Here is a 24,827-nt window from a genome sequence, read left to right as displayed (position 1 = left end):
TAAACCTGTGATTCTCAAAGTATAGTCCTTAGCATGATTCTGGAGAGTTTGTTCAAATACAAATTGTTGGACTCTAAGCCCAGAATATCTGATTCAGTATAATGGGGTTGTTGTTTAGTGGCTAAGTCGTATCCGACTCTTTTGAGATCCTGAGTACTGTAGCTCGCCAGGCTCTTCTGTCCATGGCATTCTTCTGTCCATGGAATTCTCTAGTCCATGGAACTGCTGTGGGTTGCCATTTCCTTCCCCAGGGGATCCTCTTGACCCAGGGTCAAACCTTCATCTTCTGCATTAGCAGGCAGAATTTTTACCACTGAGTCACCACTGTGGGGCCTGATCATTTTCATTTCTAATATGTTCCCTGCTGGTTAATGCTGCCAGCTTAAGGATTATTCTTTGAAGACCTCTTATTTAGACCAAGAGTGACTCCACCCTTGGGACTGGGACTTAGGCTTCCTCTTTTCTGAGATTAAGGTATTGCTACAGAGGGGCCTGGAGGGCTACAGTCCAAAGAGTCAGACATGACTAAGCAACTGAGCACCTACACACCTTTACATAAACAATCAAAGTTCTACCAGAAGGGAATGAAAGGTGAGTCACAGTCTAGCAGGAAAACAAAAGCCTCAGCAGGTAATTCAGTGGAGGTAGTTTAATAGAATATATTATTTGCAAAAGTGTTAGAAGAGCTTAATAAGCAATTGGGGTAAGTGGGAGTGACCTTGAGATTAGCCTTATAGGGAGTCATTCCTACTGCTGGGGCTGGAAAAGCACAGCCATGGTCAGAGATGCTTCTAAAGGTAGACAGGATAATACCTGCTTCCCGCATCTTCCCTCACTCCTATGTCTCACCAGTGCCTCTAATCAGCCACACCTAGCTGAAAGCTAGTTGGCAAAAAGGTCTGAGGAACACTACTCTCAGCAGGCAACAGAGGAAAGGTAAGTCCTGAATTGACAGCACATAGATGAATAACTGGCACAGGAAGCTGGGAGAATGGTTGGTTGGGATTCAGCTCCAAATGCTTGCCTTGGATAAGATTGACAGAAGCATTCAGTAGTTAACAACTTGTGGCTTACTAAACAAGATCTCAGTGAGTGGTGATGATGAAGGACAACAATGACAATGATAATGATGGAATGAAATGATTCCCAAAGAATTACCAGAAGATATTATGTCCTTCTTACTAGTATGAAGTGTACTCCACCATGTTGCCCAAATCCCCAGGGCAATCTTTTATGCTTAGTTCACAGAGTGACACTGATGTCTTTCTTTACCTTCTGGATAACAATAGATGTATATATCAGGAAGTTTGATCTGGTACTAAATGGAGAATAGATAATTAAAGATACCCTTTAGACTGAGGAGCACTTCTAAGGAAAAGTTGTAGACTGTCCAAAATCACCTGGATTCATGAGCCAGTAGGTTCATCTCAAATATGCTGCAGTTGCAACATACAACCTTGACTGATTTGGAAATCAGTTCTCAGTTCTGGATATACCTCAGGTGAAGGTTGAGTTTATATTTTGTTCCAGGGATGAACTGGTGATCCAGGCATTGCCACATTGACTCAGTCCTTGACTGCTGAGGCCACTTAAGGACTCAGCAAATGACCAAATTGAGATCAGTTCAGTTCAGTTGCTCAGTCGTGTCTGACTCTTTGTGAGCCCATGAATCACAGCACGCCAGGCCTCCCTGTCCATCACCAACTCCCAGAGTTCACTCAAACTCACGTCCATCGAGTCAGTGATTGCATACAGCCATCTCATCCTCTGTAATCCCCTTCTCCTCCTGGACCCAGTCCCTCCCAGCATCAGAGTCTTTTCCAATGAATCAACTCTTTGCATGAGGTGGCCAAAGTACTGGAGTTTCAGCTTTAGGATCATTCCTTCCAAAGAACACCCAAGGCTGATCTCCTTTAGAATGGACTAGTTGGATCTCCTTGCAGTCCAAGGGACTCTCAAGAGTCTTCTCCAACACCACAGTTCAAAAGCATCAATTCTTCGGTGCTCAGCTTTCTTCACAGTCCAACTCTCACATCCATACATGACCACAGGAAAAACCATAGCCTTGACTAGACAGACCTTTGTTGGCAAAGTAATGTCTCTGCTTTTCAATATGCTATCTAGGTTGGTCATAACTTTTCTTCCAAAGAACAACTGTATTTTAATTTCATGGCTGCAGTCACCATCTGCAGTGATTCTGGAGCCCCCAAAAATAAAGTCTGACACTGTTTCCACTGTTTCCCCATCTATTTCCCATGAAGTGATGGGACCAGATACCATGATCTTTGTTTTCTGAATGTTGAGCTTTAAGCCAACTTTTTCACTCTCCTCTTTCACTTTCATCAAGAGGCTTTTTAGTTCCTCTTCACTTTCTGCCATAAGGGTGGTGTCATCTGCATATCTGAGGTTATTGATATTTCTCCCGGCAATCTTGATTCCAGCTTGTGTTTCTTCCAGTCCAACATTTCTCATGATGTACTCTGCATAAGCAGGGTGACAACATACAGCCTTGACGTACTCCTTTTCCTATCTGGAACCAGTCTGTTGTTCCATGTCCAGTTTTAACTGTTGCCTCCTGACCTGCATATAGGTTTCTCAAGAGGCAGGTCAGGTGTCTGGTATTCCCATCTCTTTCAGAATTTTCCAGAGTTTATTGTGATCCACACAGTCAAAAGCTTTGGCATAGTCAATAAAGCAGAAATACATGTTTTTTCTGAAATTCTCTTGCTTTTTTGATGATCCAGCAGATGTTGGCAATTTGATCTCTGGTTCCTCTGCCTTTTCTAAAACCAGCTTGAACCTCAGATCAATGAAGCTCAAATCCTTGATTTTTTACAATTCCATTGATTAAAGAATTGCTCTTTTTGATGGCTTTAGAACAGCTGGAGAGGCTCTGGTTTAGAGTGAAGCTAGTATGATGAAGAGCAGAGAGATGAGAGGTAGTCTAAATCCTGATGATACTGTTTGATTACCCGAATCCCATAGCTTAGAACCCCTGGAGTTTTCAGTTATGTGAGATGTATGTTTATTTGGAGCTGGAGGTTGTTAAACAAGGTTGACATATAACCTGAAACTTGGGGCTCAAGGTTAAAAGGTGTTTCAGCATCAACATACTATTCAAGTATGAGTATGTCATTCATTCCTGGGCCTCTCTCCTGTTCGTTCCTTACCCTTCGTGCTTACCTGCTTTCTGTTCTCCTAGGTCTTTATTTCCCAATTATTCCTCCAGCCTTTGCCCTTCACTCTTTCTTTGGTTTTGATGAATAGAATCATATTTTGGTTTCCTCTTGTTTTCAGTATTAAAAATTTGCATTTGGCTATTCTGCTTCAGGTTATGTTAAGAAATATTCCTTCTATTTTAGTAGCGTCTTTGAGATGCTCTGAAGTTGTCACTGACCCTACCCACATACTCCAGCCCTGTGGGCAGGACCAGATACAGTGTAAATATCTATATGCTGGTCATTTACTAGTTTCTTATAATGTAAAGTTAGGTCATTGATTTTAAACTTTTCTTTTTTAAAAAAAGCAAGAGCATTACAGCCGTACTATTTTTTCCCAGGCATCATTATAGCTGATTTTCCCCAGTTTTAAATGTGTTGTATTTTTGTTATCATTCAGTTCACAATATTTCATATTTTCCTTGTAATTTCTTTTTTAATTCATGGGCTTTTGGAAGTGGTGTAATTTCCTAATACATTTAATTTTTTAGATATCAGTGTTGTTTGATTTCTAGTTTAATTCTGAGTGGTCAGAGAATGTATTCAGTAAGATTCAGTCTTCTGAACTGTTTAGAGATTGTTTAATGAACCCACATTTGTTTTATCTTGATCAACATTTCATGTGCACTTGCATAAAAATATGTATGCTGAAGTTGGGTGTCATTTCAATAAATGTCAATGAGACTTACTGAGGTCTTCTATATTCTTATTTTTTTCTGTCTAATGACTCTATTGGTTACTGAAATAGGGATGTTAAAATGTCTGAATTTTTTTGATATATTTTGAAGCTTTGCTATTAGAACTTTCAGTATTTAGGATTGCTATATTTTCCTGATAAGCTGACTCTTTTAGGAGATACCTTTTATATCTTTGCTAATTTTTCTTATCTTGAATCCTATTTTTTTTCTGATATAACTATTCTAACCTTTACCAATGTATGCATATGTCAAAGTATCATGTTGTACTCTTTAAATATATTGCAACTGTATTTGCTAATTATCCCTTAATTAAGCTGAAAAAAGTGTAGCTATTCTAGCTTTCTTAACATTCATGTTGTAGATATTATATCTTTTCCTATTCTAAATTGCTTGTGCTTTTGTATTTATAGTGTGGCCCTTGAAGACAACATATAATTTAGTCTTGCTTTTTTATCTGGTCTAATAACCTGTGCCTTTAGTTGTATGATTCTCTGACATACATCACAGCAGGATCCTCTATGACCCACCTCCCAGAATATTGGAAATAAAAGCAAAAATAAACAAATGGGACCTAATTAAACTTAAAAGCTTCTGCACATCAAAGGAAACTATTAGCAAGGTGAAAAGACAGCCTTCAGAATGGGAGAAAATAATAGCAAATGAAGCAACTGACAAACAACTAATCTCAAAAATATACAAGCAACTCCTGCAGCTCAATTCCAGAAAAATAAATGACCCAATCAAAAAATGGGCCAAAGAACTAAATAGACATTTCTCCAAAGAAGACATACAGATGGCTAACAAACACATGAAAAGATGCTCAACATCACTCATTATCAGAGAAATGCAAATCAAAACCACTATGAGGTACCATTTCACACCAGTCAGAATGGCTGCAATCCAAAAGTCTACAAATAATAAATGCTGGAGAGGGTGTGGAGAAAAGGGAACCCTCTTACACTGTTGGTGGAATGCAAACTAGTACAGCCACTATGGAGAACAGTGTGAGATTCCTTAAAAACTGGAAATAGAACTGCCTTATGATCCAGCAATCCCACTGCTGGGCATACACACTGAGGAAACCAGAAGGAAAGAGACACGTGTACCCCAATGTTCATCGCAGCACTGTTTATAATAGCCAGGACATGGAAGCAACCTAGATGTCCATCAGCAGATGAATGGATAAGCAAGCTGTGGTACATATACACAATGGAGTATTACTCAGCCATTAAAAAGAATACATTTGAATCAGTTCTAATGAGGTGGATGAAACTGGAGCCTATTATACAGAGTGAAGTAAGCCAGAAGGAAAAAACACCAATACAGTATACTAACGCATATATATGGAATTTAGAAAGATGGTAACAATAACCCTGTGTACGAGACAGCAAAAGAGACACTGATGTATAGAACAGTCTTTTGGACTCTGTGGGAGAGGGAGAGGGTGGGAAGATTTGGGAGAATAGCATTGAAACATGTAAAATATCATGTATGAAACGAGATGCCAGTCCAGGTTCGATGCACGATACTGGATGCTTGGGGCTAGTGCACTGGGACAACCCAGAGGGATGGTATGCGGAGGGAGGAGGGAGGAGGGTTCAGGATGGGGAACACATGTATACCTGTGGCGGATTCATTTTGATATCTGGCAAAACTAATACAATTATGTAAAGTTTAAAAATAAAATAAAATTAAAAAAAATAAATAAAATATATTCGTCTGTGTGAGTGTGTGTGTGTGGATCTAAAACAAATATTTATTTGGTTGGATTTGGGTTTACCATTTTCAGTTTCTTTTCTATTTGTCTAATCTTTTTGGTTTTCTAAAATTTGTCTTTTCCTTTTATTGATTTCTTCTTTGGGGTTAATCAAATACTTTTATTCTATTAGGATTTTTTTTCTTTTTTCTTTTTGTAGTTGTTATAGACATTACAATATACACCTTTAATTTCTCAGTCTACTTTGGTACTGTTTTACTAGATCAACATTGCTCCATTTTTCACAGACTGCTTCAAAATGGTATTGTAATACTTGAATATGGTTCTATTTCACCACCCACCTCTCCTTTTGGCTGCTATTGTCATTTGTTACATCTCCATTCTGAGTCCTGCAATAGTGATATAATTTTTGATTTAAAGTTATTTGTATTTTAAAGAAGAAAATAAAAAAGAGATAATCCACGTGGTTTCTGTATTTTTCATCTGTATCTGTTATTGGTAATGGGCTTCATTTCTTTCACTGCACCTGTTTTCTTTCTCCTTCCTTAACAACTTCCTTCATTGTTTCTTGTAGTGCCAGTCAGCTTGCTATGACTCAGTTTTGGTCTATCTGAAATTATCTCTGTGTCACTATCATTTTTGAAACACGGCTTTATTGTGGCTTGACTTCTGGATGTACAGACCATTCACACTCAGTGTGATTATCGGTGTGGCTAACGTGTGTCATCTTGCTGTTTCTCTTCTACTTGTCCCGGGTGATTTGGTTCCCTGTCTACTTTTTTATGTCCATTTTTGCAATAAGTGTTTTGTAAGATTGTATTTTATTTTGATTTCTCATTAGTTATAAATCTTCATTTTGTGGTTCTACTGGTTGTTTTTGTGTTCATAGTATTCACCTTTAAATTATCTTAGGCTACCGTCAAGTGCTATCATACTACTTCACTTATAAGAACCTTAGAGGAAGACACTTCCATTCCTTCCCTGTTGGTCTTTGTGCTACCGTTATACATTTTATTTCAAAGTGTTTTAAACCTTCAAATACATTGTTTTTTAAATAAACAGTCAAAAATAATTTTAAACTATTTAAATAATAAGAAAATAATCTAAAAATAAGAATTAAAAAATTTTACTAGAAATAATAATCTTGGATTTACAATGCTGACATCATTTCCAGTATTCTTTTGTTCTTTTGTGTGACCCATCTTTTCATCTGTTATCATATTCCTTCTGCCTGAAGGACTCTCTTAAAAATTTCATGTAGTGCTAAAAGGCTAGTTGTGATTTCTTTCAACTTTTACATATCTGAAAGGTCTTTATTTTACTTCATCTTTGAAATTTACTTTTGCTATGTATAGAATCCTACGTTGACAGTTTTTTTTATTTCTTTCCATGCTTTTAAAGCTGTTATTTCACTGTCTTTTCACTTGCATTGTTTCACAAAAGATATCTGCTGACATTCTTATCTTTGTTCCTCTGCATGTAACATGTCTTTTTTTATCCTTCTGACTACTTTTTTACCTTATCACTATTTGAAGGAAATTTGAATATGATGTGCCCTCCTGTTTTCTTCTTCATGTCTCATACCTGAGGCTCAGTGAGCTTCTTCTTTTATATATACTTTTCAATGCCTTTGGAATAATTTTGGATAAGATTCAATTTTTTCTTCCTGTATTCCTGCTTCTTATTCAGGGACTCCAATTGCACATATATTAGATGACTTGATTTTCTTGTATAGTTTGATTCTCTTTTAATTTTTATTTATATTTTTGATTCTATTTTTAGTCTTAAAGTTCACTAATCTTGTACTTTGCAACATCTAATATGCCAGCAGCCTCATACAGTATATGTGTCACCTCATACATTACAGTTTTTAATCTCTCTTAGTTTGATTTGGACATACATACACACACAGACACATTTATATATAGCATATATAATATTATACTATATGTTCTAGTTATCTATAATATATAGTTTATATAAACTTTTTTCATGTTTCCCAGTTCAGTCACTCAATCATGTCTAACTCTTTGTGACCACATGGACTGCAGCATGCCAGTCTTCCCTGTCAATCACCAACTCCCAGAGCTTGCTCAAACGCGTGTCCATTGAGTTGGCAATGCCATCCAACTATCTCATCCTCTGTTGTCCCCTTCTCCTCCCAGCACCCAATCTTTCCCAGCATCAGGGTCTTTTCCAATGAGTCAGTTCTTTGCATCAGGTGGCCAAAGTGTTGGAGTTTCAGCTTCAGCATCAGTCCTTCCAGGGAATATTCAGAACTGATTTCCTTTAGGATTGACTGGTTGGATCTCCTTGCAGTCCAAGGGACTCTCAAGAGTCTTCTCCAACACCACAGTTAAAAAGCATCAATTCTTCAGTGCTCAGCTTTCTCTATGGTCTAACTCTCACATCCATACATGACCACTGGAAATACCATAGGTTTCATTATATGGACCTTTGTTGTCCAAGTAATGTTTCTGTTTTTAATATGCTATCTAGGTTGGTCATAACTTTTCTTTCAAGGAGCATGTGTCTTTTAATTTCATGGCTGCAGTCACCATGTGCCATGATTTTGAAACCCAAGAAAATAGCGTCTGTCACTGTTTCCATTGTTTCCCCATCTGTTTGCCATGAAGTGATGGGACTGGTTGCCATGATCTTTGTTTTTTGGATGCTGAATTTTAAGCCAGCATGTTCACTCTCGTGTTTCACTTTCATCAAGAAGCTCTCTAGTTCCTCTTCAGTTTCTGCCATAAGCATGGAGTCATCTGTATATCTGAGGTTATTGATATTTCTCCCAGCAATCTTGATTCCAGCTTGTGCTTCATCCAGCCCCACATTTCACATGATGTACTCTGCACATAAGTTAAATAAGCAAGATGACAACATACAGCCTTGATATACTCCTTTCCCAATTTGGAACCAGTCTGTTGTTCCGTGTCCGGTTCTAACTGTTGCTTCTTGACCTACATACAGATTTCTCAGGAGGCAGATAAGGTGATCTGATATTCCCATCTCTTGAAGAATTTTCCACAGTTTGTTGTGATCCACACAGTCAAAGGCTTTGGTGTAGTCAATATACCAGAAGTAGATGTTTTTCTGGAATCCCCTTACTTTTTCTATGATCCAATGGATGTTGGCAATTTGATCACTGGTTCCTCTGCCTTTTCTAAATCCAGCTTGAACATCTGGAAGTTCTTGGTTCATGTACTGTTGAAGCCTAGCTTGCAGAATTTTGAGCATTAACTTGCTAGCATGTGAGATGAGTGCAATTGTGCAGTAGTTTGAACATTCTTTGGCATTGCCTTCCTTTGGAATTGGAATGAAAACAGACCTTTTCCAGTCCAGTTCATGTTTCTAGTTAACTCTTTACATGAATACAATTATAGTAACTGTTTTAATTTCCTGTTTTCTAACATCTCTGTCAGTTTCGTTTTGATATCAAGTGACTTCCTTTCTCTTCCTTTTGAGTTAGATTTTACTGTTTTCAATCATCATAATAATCTTGTTTGAATATCAGTCATTGCTGATTTTACCTTTTGGATATGCAATATCTTTGTAGTCCTTGAAATATTTCTGACTTTCTGGGAGATAGTTAAGATACTTACACACAGTTATACCATTCTGAGTCTTGCTGTTAAGATTTTTAGTGGAGGTCAATGGTGTATTTGATATGAAGCTAATTATTCTACACTTCTGAGGCAAGACCTTTTAGTGTACTCCAAAGTACTTCTTTGGGGCTTCCCAACTGGCACTAGTAGTAAAAAACTCACCTGCCAATGCAGGAGACGTAAGAGATGTGAGTTCAGTCCCTCTGTTGTGAAGATCCCTTGGAGGAGGACATGGCAACCCACTCTGGTATTCTTGTCTGGAGAACCCCATGGACAGAGGAACCTGATGGGCTACAGTCCACAGGGTTGCAAAGAGTCAGACATGACTGTAGTAACTTATCATCTAGCAGTATCCAGTGAATTATGAGAATTTTCAGTCTAGCTTGTGGAAGCAGGCAGTAGGCCCCTCCCTAGGTGACCACCAGGTACTGTTACCTCTAATCTATTCTGATTATCTTTCTCCAGCCTTGAGTAGTTTCATGACACTCATTTGCTGATCAGTACTTTGCGAAATGCTTGAACAGGACACTCTGCAGGACTCCAGAGTCCTCTATGTACAGCTCTCACCCTCCACTATTGTGCTCTGCAAGCTCTGGCTGTCTTGTTCTCTCCTTACCCTCAGCTCCACATCCTTAAACTAGGTAGTCCACTGGGCTCCTCTTGTGCCCCTCCCCCAACTTTGTACCAGGTCCAGACCTCTCTCAAGCTAGCAAATAGAGCAAGTGTAGGACTCTTCTCATGTCTTTTATGTCTATCAGGGTTCATTTTTCTAAACTGCCTAATTTCCAGTATCTTAAAATTATTTTTTTCATATATATATATATATATAGTTTGGTTTGTTCTGTTGTTTTGGGTGGGAAAGTAAGTTCAACTTTAGTAAAGGTAGAAGTCTATTTTTCAACTCAATATCTTTTTATTTCAGTCCTTGAACACATTTTTTTTTTTTTTTCTGTAAAGTTCTGTCTACTATATCCATCATCTGGGTATAAGTGGGGTTAGTTTCTATTATCTGCTTTTTCTTTCACATGGTGACATTTTATTTCTTTAGATGTATAACATTTTTATTGTATGTCAAATATTATGTTCCTATATACTAGAGGTAGAATTTTCCTTTGAAGAGTATGTATTTTCATTACAGCAGGCAGTTAAATTGGCTAGACTCAAGCTCTAATTTCTGCCTCCTCTGTGGTAGCATTGACACAAATCTGTACTCAATTCTTTCCCTGCACATTTGTTGCTAACAATAAGCTAGATCATCTTTAGGCCTGAAATGGTGTTAAATCATTGGTGATGGTGATGATAAAATGGTGATGATAAAAGAGAAGTTGCTTCTTCCTCCAAAATATGCAGGAGGCTGTATGGTATAAAGAAGGTATTCCGGAGTCAAATAAACCTTGATTTAAATGTCTCTCTGCTTCTTTCCAGGCACTTTACTGGGAGCATATGATTTAAACATCTAAGCCCCCGTTTTCTGTTTAAGGTGGTTCAAATTATGTCAGAGCCGTTCTGAGGATCAAATGAAGTAGGGAATATAAAGCGCTTGTCAGAGGGCCTGACACATAGTAAATAATTAATCAGTAGAAGTTCAAACATTCTATTTGGTAATGAGAGAAACTCTAGCAAGAAATACAGATTATTCTAAAATGGAATGGATATAAGTTAAATAAGGTTGCAGAACCGTGTTAAAGAACACAGTAGGAATTCAGGTGATAGAATTGTTAAACCCTATAGGAATTTAGAGGAGAGCAAGAGGATTTTATTTTTTGTGTGGGATTAAAATTTGTGCTTGGATTTTAATTAAAAAAAAAAAAAACAAAACAGTCACTTACAGAGTGGAAACATGAAATGAAATTGCCCATAGAATATGGAATACTAAGGCAACCAGGCCAGAGTTGTGCCAAGGTTTTGTGCTGAAGAATTTTGAGAAATAAAAGAGAATTGGTTGGCAAATTGACTCTTTGAATGCCTGATAGGAGGTTTTTATAATAATGATAATTTTTTAAATACTATAGGAGCCAGATATATTAAAAACACAGAATCACAGAAATTTCAGACTGATAGTGAATATGATCTAGCTCATTTTTTAAAAAATTAACAATGTGCATCTCAGTGGAACTTTAATAGATCTATACTAGAGACATGTCATTGTTATTATACTACAGAAATGTATTACTGCTTAATGGCCACTCAAGGTGGGTCCATCTGGAGATTCACCTGGTCTGCCTAAGAAAGCCTCTATGGACACCCAGAGCTCTGTTGAAGACTAGGTGAAAAACATTGATCTAGTTTAATCTTTGCTTATTATAAAAATAAAAGAATTAATGTATTGAGTTGCAAAGCAATTTGCCCAAGCTGGATTAGCTGTCACATGCCAGAAAAGCTATTGTGATTTTAATGAAAAGTTTTCTGAGTAATTAGTTTTGGGAACATCAGCCCTATATGTTCTGTGAATTGGAGAGGACAGTGATGGAAAACCCGCACAGGAGATACTGCACTCATTCGGGTCTGAGAAAATAAGGAACTGGAGCATGGTATGCTCAGCAAATGTAGAGATTGAATGAAGAGCAGATTTTTCAACCATGTCAAAGGAAGAAGTTTCAGTGAATGTTCCTTCCTTTCCTCTGTCTTTGTTCACCAGCAAATATTCCTTTCGTGCCCACTGAATTCCAGGTCCTGCTCTGTCATGTCTCCTCATGGGGCTTCCAATGTGGTTAGGAGAAGACAGACAGACATAAGATATGTGTGTAAAGCATAAAGGATGTTTATATAGATATGCATGTAAAGTACAAAGTATGTTAAGTGCCAATAAGGACAAAGGAGAGAAAAACATAATGAGAGGATTGGGAATAAGTAGATATGGTTGTAATTTCAGATGCCGTGGCCAGGCAAGGGCTTGCTGAGAAGGTGGATATTTGTTTGTACAGACTTGGAGATTGAAAGATTAAGCCATGGAAGTATCTGCGAGAACATTCTAGAAAGAGGAACAGCATATGTGGATAACATATGCAGTGGCTGGAACATGACTGATATGCCTGAGTAGTAGCTGGGAAGTCATTATGGCTGTCTTGGCCAGTATAAGCAAAAGAAAGTGTTTGATGAATTCAGAGGTAAGAGCAGGTCAATCATGTGGGGTTTCATAAGCCTTTAGAAGAACTTTGACTTTATATTCATTGATTGTGAGGAATGAGAGCTAGGATGGAATATTGGGAAGGAAAATGAGATTGATACATAGAAAGATACATAGTGTATAGCGTTTTGGGGAGAATAAATTTGAAATGAAGATACCTCTGAGATTAGCTAATTCATAGGCAACAGTATATGTGTATATTAACTTTTGTTGGCAGTCAGATTATAGAACTGTGGATCAGAAACCCTCCAGATTAGAGACAAAAGTTGCAATGGGATAAATTGATTCTTTCTGGATGAATTTAGGAATGATTTGTGCAGAGAATAATCAAATAAAAAGAAACACTTTGGAGGTAAAATAGGAAGGTACAACCAGGAAGAGACTGATTTTCTTGTGCCAACTCAGTAAAAAAGAGATTTATAAAAGGTGGAGAAGAGTCATATCACCAGTGCCATTGATGCTATTATTAATAGCAGACACCTTTCAATTTAATGGACCAAAACTATTGCTAATCAGGACTTACAAAGAAGAGACAGTAATAATGATGTCACCATATATTCAGTGTAGCAGTTAATTGACTTCTGGAGGTTGTTCATGCCTTGTTGAAGCTTTGTTTGTGAGGCAGACAAAACATTTATTTTTGCTATTGCAAATTGACTAATGAAGAAACTGGGGAACAGAGAGATCGCTTAAACTCGATAGCACCATTCAGCTGGTTAGCAGCAGATGAAGACATAAGCCCAAAGCCCAGATCTGCCGTCTTATAGGGAGTTAAAGCTGGAAGAGGACCAAAGTGTGCTATAGCACAGGCCTTGCTTTATACACGAAAGCAATAGAATCCTTGAGACTTGGACTGTCTTGGCCTAGACACATAGCTCCTCTGTGACTAAGTGGGGATTAGAAATTAGAGAATATTAATGATTGCAAACATAATGAGTGCCTGCCTAGCTTGGTAGAGTAGCTTTCCATTGATCTCATTCAATCCTTAAAACAACAATGTGAGCTAAGTAATACCCTCTCCTTTAGAGCTAAGGAAACTGAAAGCTGAAAAAAGATAAATAACTGCTCAGAGTTTTCTATTTAGGCAGTCACAGAGCCAGGATTCCAACTCAGGTTATGTGTCTACAAAGCTTTGTCCCATTTGCACATTATTTTGATTCTTGGTTTTCAACACAAAACCACTTTTTTACCTGCCTGTATCATCTTCATTGGCGCTGAAATTTTTTGTCTTGTTTGCTTATTTTCGTTTTTAGAAACTGTGTCTACATGATTCTGACCTGAGCACAATCTTTCTCCTTAATATGTAAAGGGGCCCATGAAAACAGGAAAAACTGGCTGTAACAATAAAGCAGCTCCAACAAGACAGAAACACATCTCTGCTCACATGAAGAGTCCCTGACAGTTTCAGGTCTCTGTAAGGGCTCTGCTCTGCCTAGTCATGCAGGGAGCCAGGCAAACCGAGGCTCTGCCGTTTTCAACATGTGGCTTCCAAGTTTCCAGGTACATCAGCCTCCAGGGAGAAGGTGCGAATAGCATGGAGGTTCATAGGAGACGTGTTGGGAGCCATACTGGAATTACATGATTTCTAACTTCAGAGCTGGAGCTTAGTCATGTGGCGGCACCCATCTGAAAAGGAGTGCTCGGAATACACGCTTGGGAGCCGAAGAAGGAGAAAAGATGGAAGAGCTAGCCTATTCCTACTGTAGAGCCTCTCTTTTTATTTTTAACTTTTTATTAAAGTATAGTTGGTTTATAATGTTGTGTTAGTTTTTGGTATACTGCAAAGTGATTCAGTGTGTATACATACATACAAACACACGTGTGTGTATTTCAGATGCTTTTCCATTACAATATTATAAGATTACAATATTGCATTATCAATATTATAAGATATTGAATACAATCCCCTGTGCTATACAGTAGGTCTTTGTTGCTTATCTGTTTTATATATATGTTTTGTATATAGTTGTGTGTATCTGTTAATCCTGAGCCAATTTCTCTCCCATCCCCGCTTCCTCTTTGGTAATCATAAGTTTGTTTTCTATGTCTGTGAGTCTGTTTCTATTTTGTAAATAAGCTCATTTGTATAATTTTTTTTAGATTCCATATGTAAGTGATATCATATATTTGTCTTTTTCTGACTCACTTCACTTAGTTTGATTTTCTCTAGGTCCATCTGTGTTGCTATAAATGACATTATCTCCTTCTTTTTTTATGGCTGCATAGACTTTTGTTGTATATATGTACCGCATCTTTATCCATTCATCTGTTAATAGGTACTTAGGTTGTTTCCATGTCTTCACTATTTATAGCACTTACAAATAGTGCTGCTATGAACATTGGGGTGCTTGTATCTTTTTGAATTAGGGCTTTTTCCAGATATATGCCCAGAAGTGGGCTTGCCGGATATTATGACAGCTCTATTTTGAGTCTTCTAAAGAATCTCCAGACTGTTCCCCTCAGTGGCTGTACCAATTTGCATTCCCACCGAGAGTGTGGGAGGGTTCCCTTTTCTCCACTCTTTCAGCGTTTGATATTTGTTGACTTCTTAAGGATAGCCTTTCTGACTGGTGTGACCTAATACCTCCATGTGGTTTTGAGCCTAGCTTTTTTATTTGTCTTTTTAGTTTCCCTCATGTATTCTGAGATATGCTATGCTCATAAAGTCCTGGAACTCAGCAAATATTCAATAATAATCATGTTTGCATTCACTATACTTGAGCACTTTATGGTATAACTCCCAGTTCTTTAAATTCATGTAATTTGGTGGGGGAGGAGAGAATGCAGTTTTATTGGATGTATATTATAGATTTGGGCTTTGCAGGTGGCCGTACTGCTAAAGTACCCACCTGCAAAATCCCAGAGATGTAAGAGACACGGGTTCAATCCCTGGGCTGGGAAGATCCCCTGAGGAGGGCATGGCAGCCCACTACAGTGTTCTTGCCTGGAAAATCCCATGGATAGAGGAGATAGGCAGGCTATAGTCCATGAGAATGCAGAGTCAGACATGACTGAAGGAACTTAGCATGCATGCACATACCCATGTTACAGAGTCACAGATTCTATTCCTGAATGTTTTGCAATATCACAGCTGTCTCTGAACACAAATGAACACTTTAAAGATCCAGAAATCATCTCTCAGTCCTAACCAGTTACCCGATTACAAGTTAATAATAACTTTTTTCTGTCTTCTATTTTTAAGCAGAAATATAGATGTCAACATTAATAACCTATTCAACAGGAGAAGCAATAGATTTTGCTTAAGGGTCTTTTTTATTCATTTCTATGAAGTTTAATTTTGTTATCCCTGATCTACAAGTGAGAAAGCAAAGATTTGGAAAAAAAATCTAAACAATACATTAGTGTGTTGGTGAACAGAAGTTTGAAGTCATATTTGCGTCCAAAGCCAATGTTCTTAACCATGGTTATACATTTACATTCTAGTTGTCCTGATAGACTCTACATGTCTGGTGTAAAGAGGCTTTATCTCTTCATCTCTTTATCATAGGGTGGTATACAGCTTCATACAAGTATGCTCAATAAACTTCTGTTGAATGAGCAAAAGCATCAAGTTTTCCCTTATGATTCAACATACAAACCTGCAGAAAAGTTATAATCCAGCTGCAGCTGGAACCACTATTTCACTGTGAACTTCAGCTAATTCATATGAAATCTAAGAGAGAGGAGATCAGCTGAGGGAAGAGACTGATCTGACTGAAGAAACTAGAATTTTGCAAGAATCCAAGGAGGTGTTTGTCAATGACTTTTGATAGCAAATTCACTGTACATTCAAAATAGGATTAAATGTGTTGCTTAGGATACATCCTATGAAGAAAAGCTTTGGTAGCCATCATGGTAAATTAAAAACTGAAGGTGCAAATAAGACTGAAGACAACTTTACCTGTGTGTCTTTTGTTGCTTGTTGTACTGCCTTAAAAATCTCTGAAAATTAGACTCAGAAGCAAAGTCTTAAACAAACCAAACCAAACCAACCAAACAGAAAGAAACTACATGTTGTCTTTTAGAGGTAAATAATATATAAAGATTAAACTATCACCATAATATTTAGTTTTGTGAATTCACTGTATCACTGTGATTTGCAAACAGCAGGATCTCTTGTGGTACTTTGAATCTCTTTCATTCATTCATTCCTACAAACTGTTATTGGTCACTTTCAAACTACTTTACAGTCCCTTATAATCACATAAAATGTACACCTAAGATGTTGTGTCAATTCTTAGAAGCTCTGCATTTCAGTGATGTACACAAAAGGGGAAATGCTGCTGTGCTTAAATAGATGTGTGTGTACACGTTGAATCACTAGGGGAGATAGGCACTGTATGTCTAGAGGAGTTGGAGAAGGTAGTGTCAGTTGGGGTTGGAAGGATGAGCATGTATTATTATATACTGCGTTTTCCTGATCAAGTTCCTGGATTTCATGGATCATGTTGTCTTCACTTTTGCATCTGCTACCACTCAAATATCATCCTTGACTCATATTTTCATCTCAGTGTATATTTAGAGAATTGAATAAATGTATTGTCTCTGTAAAAATCATTCTTTCTTCATTTGCCAATGACATGATGTGACAGAAGAGTAACAAATATGGATTCTAGCTCATTCTGAACTTGGTCTCACCATTTGTCAATTGTGTGACCTTGCCTGTCACGTGAATTATCATGTTGTTGTTGTTTAGTCACTAAGTTTTGTCCAACTCTTTGCGACCCTGTGGACTGCAGAACTCCAGGCTTCCCTGTCCATCACTATCTCCTGGAGTTTGCTCAAACTCATGTCTATTGATTCAGTGATGCCATCCAACCATCTCATTCTCTGTTGCCCTCTTCTCCAGCCCTCAATCTTTTCCAGCATCAGGGTCTTTTCCAGTGAGTTGGCCCTTCACATTGGTGGCCAAAGTATTAGAACCTCAGCTTCAGCATCAATTCTTTCAATGAATATTCAGGGTTGATTTCCTTTAGGATTGACTGGTTTGATCTCCTTGCTGTCCAAGGGACTCTGAAGAGTCTTCTCTAGCACCACAATTCAAAAGCATCAGTTCTTCAGCGCTCAGCCTTCCTTATGGTCCAACTTTCACATCAGTACATGACTACTAGAAAAACTTTATCTTTGACTATATATTGGATCTTTGTCAGCAAAGTGATGTCTCTGCTTTTTAATACACTGTCTAGGTTTGTCATAACTTTTCTTCCAAGGAGCAAGCATCTCTTAATTTCATGGCTGCAGTCACCATCTGCAATGATTTTGGAGCCCAAGAAAATAAAATCTGCCACTGTTTCTATTTTTTCCCCACCTATTTGCTGTGAGTTATTATGTAGCAGAGACTGAATACAGAAATGAATACTGTAGATTCCACGCTCAAGAATCCTCCCAACGTCTCTCCACCATTTTCAGGTCTGTGCTGGATTAAACTGAAATTTAAACAAAACTCTAGGTTTTGTTATAGGAAGGAAAAATGAATGTTTTGTTTGTCTGTTTCCTTTGCGATGGCTGACACTGGCTGATGCAGCTGGGCACCCTCTAATTTAATCAGGATTCCTTAAGACAGGGAGCCGGATTCCATAGTGAACTCACAGAGACCCCATTCCCAGAGCATCTGTCTTGTTTGTTTGCCTGTAGCAAGTACTGACTAGTAGAAACAAATCTCTTAGGACAAAGGCAGCCGCAAGCCATTTACCATTTTTAACGTCCCCGCGGTATCACTGAAAAGCTTCCAAGTATTTTCTGTATTTGGGTTTGCGGTGATTGCTTTTAATACTACTGTGACTACGTAGAAGAAATAGTTTTCTGAACACGATGAAAATATGATCACCTCTCAAGTGCAGCCTGGTTTCATATAAAATGAAATTGTTAGCTTCAGTTATGGACCTGACCCACAGAATAGAAAGGCGCAGCCTTGTTTCCAGCTGCTGGTCTGTCATGAGCCTTGATTATCCCTGGTGAGTCCCCAGAAACTGCTGTGGTCAGTTCAGCTCCCAGGCAAGGGATGCCATGGCTACTTTCCTAGTTTTCACTATAAGCCAGGGGTTCCCTAGTGTCTGTAAAGTAATTGTAGATGTATAAATTGCTTGTCTTCACTCCCTGTAAGAGTTCCCTATGCTACACAGGTAGCTTCTACCCTGCTGGAAGCTTTTGCTAGTCTCTCTTACTTCAGTTTGGGAATAAAAACATCTGTGAATTGAAAAAAAAAAAAATTTGCACATCTTTCACTACTCCTGCTCCTCCTAGAAACTGCTTATTAATTGAGGGCAGGGGAATTATTTGTAAGATGTTCAGATAATTTAACCTCCAAACTGGGTTGGTTTTGAGAGTGAGTGGGGCAGCAGGTGACCCTGAGACCAACCAGAACATATGACTTTTGGTTATTTGGGAAGCTTTTGTTTTTATATTTCCTGGTTTCTTGACACATTAACTGTGGCTAGATGGTTGTTACCTAAATATTATCTGTAGTCTAGAAGCGGCAGGGTCTGTAGGGATCATGACTGCCTTTCTGGAAGCTTTGGAAATAAATGCCTGAGGCCGAATATGTTGCTGCTTTGTTACAGAGACTTATCTTTCAGCCTCATATAGAGGTGGTATCTCTGAAAATCAGTCTTACAGTCATGTCTGAAACTGACTTCATAACTTAGGGCCAGTCCTTCCCCTCTGTGAGACATAGCCTCAGGTCACTTCTCTGTGTCAACTTTTGAACATTTTAATGATCCAAGGTGTGTCCCACTGAACCACATGGCTATAAAATTTCAGAAATGAGAATATGGCTGTTGAAAATCTATTTGTTGGAGATATATACTAAATGCATACACAACCTGCCTACAGTGGCTGAAGGTGCACAGAAGCACTTGATCCTGAGGGCTGATTGCATTTAGAAACCTAAGGAATGAACAGCATGAAGGGAACATCCCAGCCATGAAGGAATAAGATGGCATTTGGCAGAAAAAGACCACAATGGAGTTGTCTGGAATAGAGAGCTGCATCGTTCTCTATACTTGACTCAACTGCCATGAGATAAGAATGGCAGTTTTCAAACTGTGTTCACAGTCTTATACACAACTCAGGACTTTTCAGGGACATCGTACCACAGGTCACTGATTGCCCTTGAACTGATGCCAATGGCAGGGCATGCGGAACAGTACACTGTATCCATTATGTGTTATGTGCCTGTGTGCCAAGTTGCTTCAGTCATGTCTGATTCTTTGGGACCCTATGGACTATAGCCCACCAGGCTTCTCTGTCCATGGGGATTCTCCAGGCAAGAAAGCTGGAATGGGTTGCCATGCCCTCCTCCAGTGCATCTTACCCACTGAGGGATGGAACCCATGGCTACTGCATTACAGGTGGATTCTTTACCGCTGAGCCATCAGGGAAGCTCGTGTGCTTTATTCATTTCAGTCACTCAGTGGTGTCTGACTCTTTGTGACTCCATGGAATGCTGCACACCAGGCTTCCCTGTCCATCATCAACACCCGGAGCTTGCTCAAACGTATGTCCATTGAGTCGGTGATGCCATCCAACCATCTCATCCTCTGTCATCCACTTCTCCTCCTGCATTTAATCTTTCCCAGGATAAGGATCTTTTCCAATGAGTCAGTTCTTCATGTCAGGTGATGAAAGTATTGAAGTTTCAACTTCAGCATCAGTCCTTCCAATGAATATTCAGGACTGATTTCCTTTAGAGTTGATTACTTTTATCTCCTTGCAGTTGAAGGGACTCTCAAGAGTCTTCTCCAACACCACACTTCAAAAGTATCAATTCTTCAGTGCTCAGCTTTCTTCATGCTCCAGCTCTCACATCCATACATGACTACTGGAAATACAATAGCTTTGACTAGATGGACTTGGTTGACAAAGTAATGTCTTTGCTTTTTAATATGCTGTCTAGGTTGGTCACAGCTTTTCTTCCAAGGAGCAAGTATCTTTCAATTTCATGGGTACAATCACCATCTGCAGTGATTTTGGAGCCCCCAAAATAAAGTCTCTCTCTGTTTGCATTGTTTCCCCATTTGCCGTGAAGTGATGGGACCAGATGCTATGATCTTAGTTTTCTGAATGTTGAGTTTTAAGCCAACTTTTTCACTCTCCTCTTTCACTTTCATCAAGAGGCTTTTGAGTTCCTCTTCACTTTCTGCCATAAGGGTGGTGTCATCTGCGTATCTGAGGTTATTGATATTTCTCCCAGCAATCTTGATTCCAGCTTGTGTTTCTTCCAGTCCAGCGTTTCTCATGATGTACTCTGCATAGAAGTTAAATAATCAGGGTGACAATATACAGCTTTGACACACTCCTTTCCCGATTTGGAACCTGCCTGTTGTTCCATGTCATATTCTGACTGTTGCTTCCTGACGTGCATACAGATTTCTCAGGAGGTAAGTTAGGTAGTCTGGTATTCCCATTTCTAATAATTTTCTACAGTTTTGTTGTGATCCACACATTCAAAGGCTTTGGCCTAGTCAATAAAACAGAAGAAGGTGTTTTTCTGGAAATCTCTTGCGTTTTTGATGATCCAACGGATATTGGCAATTTGATCTCTTGTTCCTCTGCCTTTTCTAAATCCTGCTTGAACATCTGGAAGTTCACAGTTCACGTACTGTTGAAGCCTGACTAGGTGGATTTTGAGCATTACTTAGCCAGCATGTGAGATGAGTGCAATTGTGTGGTAGTTTGAGCATTCTTTGGCATTGCCTTTCTTGGGATTGGAATGAAAACTGACCTTTTCCAGTCCTGTGGCCACTGCTGAGTTTTCCAAATTTGCTGGCATACTGAGTACAGCACTTTCACAGCATCATCTTTTAGGATTTGAAATAGCTCAACTGGAATTCCATCACCTCCACTAGTTTTGTTCATAGTGATGCTTTCCAAGGCCCACTTGACTTCACATTCCAGGATGTCTGGCTCTAGGTGTGTGATCATACCATCGTGGTTACCTGGGTCATGAAGATCTTTTTTGTATAGTTCTTCTGTGTATTCATGCCACCATTTCTTAATATCTTCTGCTTCTTTTTGGTCCATACCATTTCTGTCCTTTATCGTGCCCATCTTTGCATGACATGTTCCCTTGGTATCTCTAGTTTTCATGAAGAGATCTCTAGACTTTCCCTTTCTATTGTTTTCCTCTATTTCTTTGCATTGATCACTGAGGAAGGCTTTCGTATCTCTCCTTGCTATTCTTTGGAACTCTGCATTCAGGTTCTTATATATTTTCTTTTCTCCTTTGCCTTTTGCTTCTCGTCTTTTCTCAGTTATTTGTAAGGCCTGCTCAGACAACCATTTTGCCTTTTTGCATTTCTTTTTCTTGGGGATGATCTTGATCACTCCCTCCTGTACAATGTCATGAACCTCCATCCATAGTTTCTCAAGCACTCAGTCTATCAGATCTAATCCCTTGACTCTTTTGTTACTTCCACTGTATAATCGTAATGGATTTGATTTAGGTCATATCTGAATGGGCTATTAATTTTCCCTACTTTTTTCAATTTAAGTCTGAATTTGGCAATAAGGAGTTCATGATCTGAGCCACAGTCAGTTCCTGGTCTTGTTTTTGCTGACTGTATAGAGCTTCTCCATCTTTGACTGCAAAGAATATAATCAATCTGATTTCAGTATTGACCATCTGGTGATATCCATCTGTAGGGTTGTCTCTTCTTTTGTGGGAAGAGGGTGTTTGCTATGACCAGTGTGTTCTCTTGGCAAAACTCTATTAGTCTTTGCCCTGCTTCATTCCATATTCCAAGGCCAAATTTGCCTGTTACTCCAGGTGTTTCTTGACTTTCTACTTTTGCATTCCAGTCCCCTGTAATGAAAAAGACATCTTTTTTTGGTGTTCTAGAAGGTTTTGTAGGGCTTCATATAACCGTTCAACTTCAGCTTCTTCAGCGTTACTGATTGGGGGTATAGGCTTTTATTACTATGACATTGAATGGTTTGCCTTGGAATCAAACAGAGATCATTCTGTTATTTTTGAGATTGCAACCATGTACTGCATTTTGTACTCTTTTGTTGACTATTAGGGTGACTCCATTTCTTCTAAGGGATTCTTGACCACAATAGTAGATATAATGGTCATCAAAATTAAATTCATTCATTCCGATCCATTTTATTTTACTGATTCCTAAAATGTCAATGTTCACTCTTGCCATCTCCTGTTTGACCACTTCCAATTTACCTTGATTCATGGACCAAACATTCCAATTTCCTTTTCAATACTGCTCTTCACAGCACTGGACTTGACTTCCATCACCACTCACATCCACAACTTGGAGCTGTTTTTGCTTTGGCTCTGTCTCTTTATTCTTTCTGGAGTTATTCTCCACTGATCTCCAATAGCATATAGGGCACCTACTGACTTGGGCAGTTGATCTTTCAGTGTCCTATCTTTTTGTCTTTTCATACTGTTTATAGGGTTCTCAAGGCAAGAATACTGAAGTGGTTTGCCATTCCCTTCTCCAGTGGACCATGTTTTGTCAGAACTCTCCACCATGACCCGTCCATCTTGAGTCGCCCTACATGGCGTGGCTCATAGTTTCACTGGGTCAGACAAGGCTGTGGCCCATGTGAATAGTTTGATTAATTTTCTGTGACTATGGTTTTCATTCTATCATGTGGTTTTCATGTGCTATATATTAGTATTAGTTTAATTTCTTTTTATATAAGACTACTGTAGTATAGATATTTCCAGGAGGAATAGGGGAAGATTCCCAGCCAGCAATTGCTATATTCCAAGAAGTAATTACCTGAAGAGGCTATGTAAGATGAGCTGAGCCTACCATGACAATCAACAGCTCATCTTTCTGCAGGGTTGTCACTTTCCTTCAGCTCAGAGGCAAGTCTTTGGGCTAGAGAATCTGAGTGGTCCATGCATTTGCTGATTCTATGAAGCCAGATTCTAGAGCAAAGAGAGCCTAGAATACATCCTTTAATGAGGGATGACTGAAGAATGAGTAGCTCTGATTGACTATCATAAATCAAGTCATTTAGTGAATTGGCAGTTGTAGAGAGAGAGAGAACAGTAGTTCCCAAATTGTGCTCCCCCAAACCTTAGTTTTGTAAGCTACAATCCAAAGAAAAAGCACTCTGCAGCCAAATAAATATGGGAAACAGTGCATATTATGATTCTCCTCTCCAAGTTACAGGGCATATAAATATGTTAAATCTCTGAGACTGAAATCTAAAAATCATTAGCTTAACACTGTTTAAGATAGAGTTTCCTGGACTTATTTGTTCACAGATATTTTCAAAGAATACCAAGCAATATCTGGAGTTACTCTCTTGGAATCGTCAATTCAGAGAAGAATCATGTTCTCTGAATGACAGATCTGTGCCAGACATCCTCAATTTAGTTTTTGGTGATTCAGCATATGCAGTTAGAAATGTCTTCATGACCATCAGCTCTCATCCATTGTTCAATTCATGAGAGAGCATCCAAAAACTGAAGCTTTCATTTTGTTTGAATTCTGGGGAAAAAGATGGGACTTGGTTCTTCCAGTAACTTTCATTTTAGGTGAATAACCAGTTTTAATCAGTATGTTGACCTGAGTATGTTAGGTGTGTTAGGTGTTTATTAAAAGGTTAGTGTCAAAAGAAATTAATGTCCTGGTGGGCTTGTGTTTTTCTCTGAGGCAGATATTGATGAATGTACAGAGGGAATCATTGAGTGCCACAACCATTCCCGCTGCGTTAACCTACCAGGGTGGTACCACTGTGAGTGCAGAAGCGGTTTCCATGACGATGGGACCTATTCACTGTCCGGGGAGTCCTGTATTGGTAAGCAGCTTTCAGCCCTGCCCTCCATCCCTCTGGACCTTTGCAGGAGAGGCAGCCTACTTTGGTAGTCTGTTCAGCTCCCACTGTTAAAATATGACCCCTCCCTCTTTAAACTCATCAGTTCTCAGATTTGCTCCCTCTTTAATTCAGGGATCAGGCCAGGGATTATGTGATGTAGAGTTTTAGAACTATTATTCAAAAACTAGGGCAGTCAGAGGACAGAGCCTAAGTCTGTAGGCTGTGGTGTTTAGTTCTTTCTGAAGGAAATCATGATGACTTGCTAGAATTTTTTGCAGTTTGAGATGCAGCTATGGGAGAAAAGGAAATATTACTGGACACAGAAAGTTCAGTTTAAATCTCAGCTCTTGTACTACAAATGTCACTGCACCTCTCTGCGCCTTCATCTGTGAATATATAAAAATGTGCATAATAATGCACATATTTATATTATTAGATTTAAATGGGATGCCATATATTTAAAGATTATAAGCTTTGGATTGATGCACAAATATAATAGAGTCAAATTAACCTTATTATTGTTGCTATTATTGCTGCCATCATCTTTGCAAGGTCTCCTTTCATCTCTTTTCTGCTTGTGGTTCTGTTACCTGCTGGACAGAGGGGGTTAGGAGATGGAGTTCTTCACCTTTAAGACCTTATACCTGTCATGAAATCCAAACAACT

At 38.7% G+C, this 24,827-nt stretch overlaps 1 protein-coding gene across 2 annotated transcripts in view; it reads left to right on the top strand.

The window, feature by feature from the left end:
- The window catches only part of NELL1 (neural EGFL like 1), a 1,049,219-nt gene that overhangs the window by 947,269 nt on the left and 77,123 nt on the right, over window positions 1-24,827 (top strand). Inside the window, exon 16 of one of the 2 annotated variants that reach the window (XM_070364998.1) lies at window positions 24,003-24,143. The exons of the other annotated variant lie outside the window; for it this stretch is intronic. Coding sequence (XP_070221099.1) covers window positions 24,003-24,143 — 141 coding nt within the window. The remainder of the gene's footprint in view (window positions 1-24,002; window positions 24,144-24,827) is intronic. 2 annotated transcript variants of the gene reach the window in all.

The sequence above is a fragment of the Bos mutus genome, chromosome 29 (genome assembly GCF_027580195.1).
Source record: "Bos mutus isolate GX-2022 chromosome 29, NWIPB_WYAK_1.1, whole genome shotgun sequence".
Classification (NCBI taxonomy): domain Eukaryota; kingdom Metazoa; phylum Chordata; class Mammalia; order Artiodactyla; family Bovidae; genus Bos; species Bos mutus.
The sequence above is the reverse complement of the archived record's forward strand: the minus strand, read 5'-3'. Positions and strand labels throughout refer to the sequence as shown.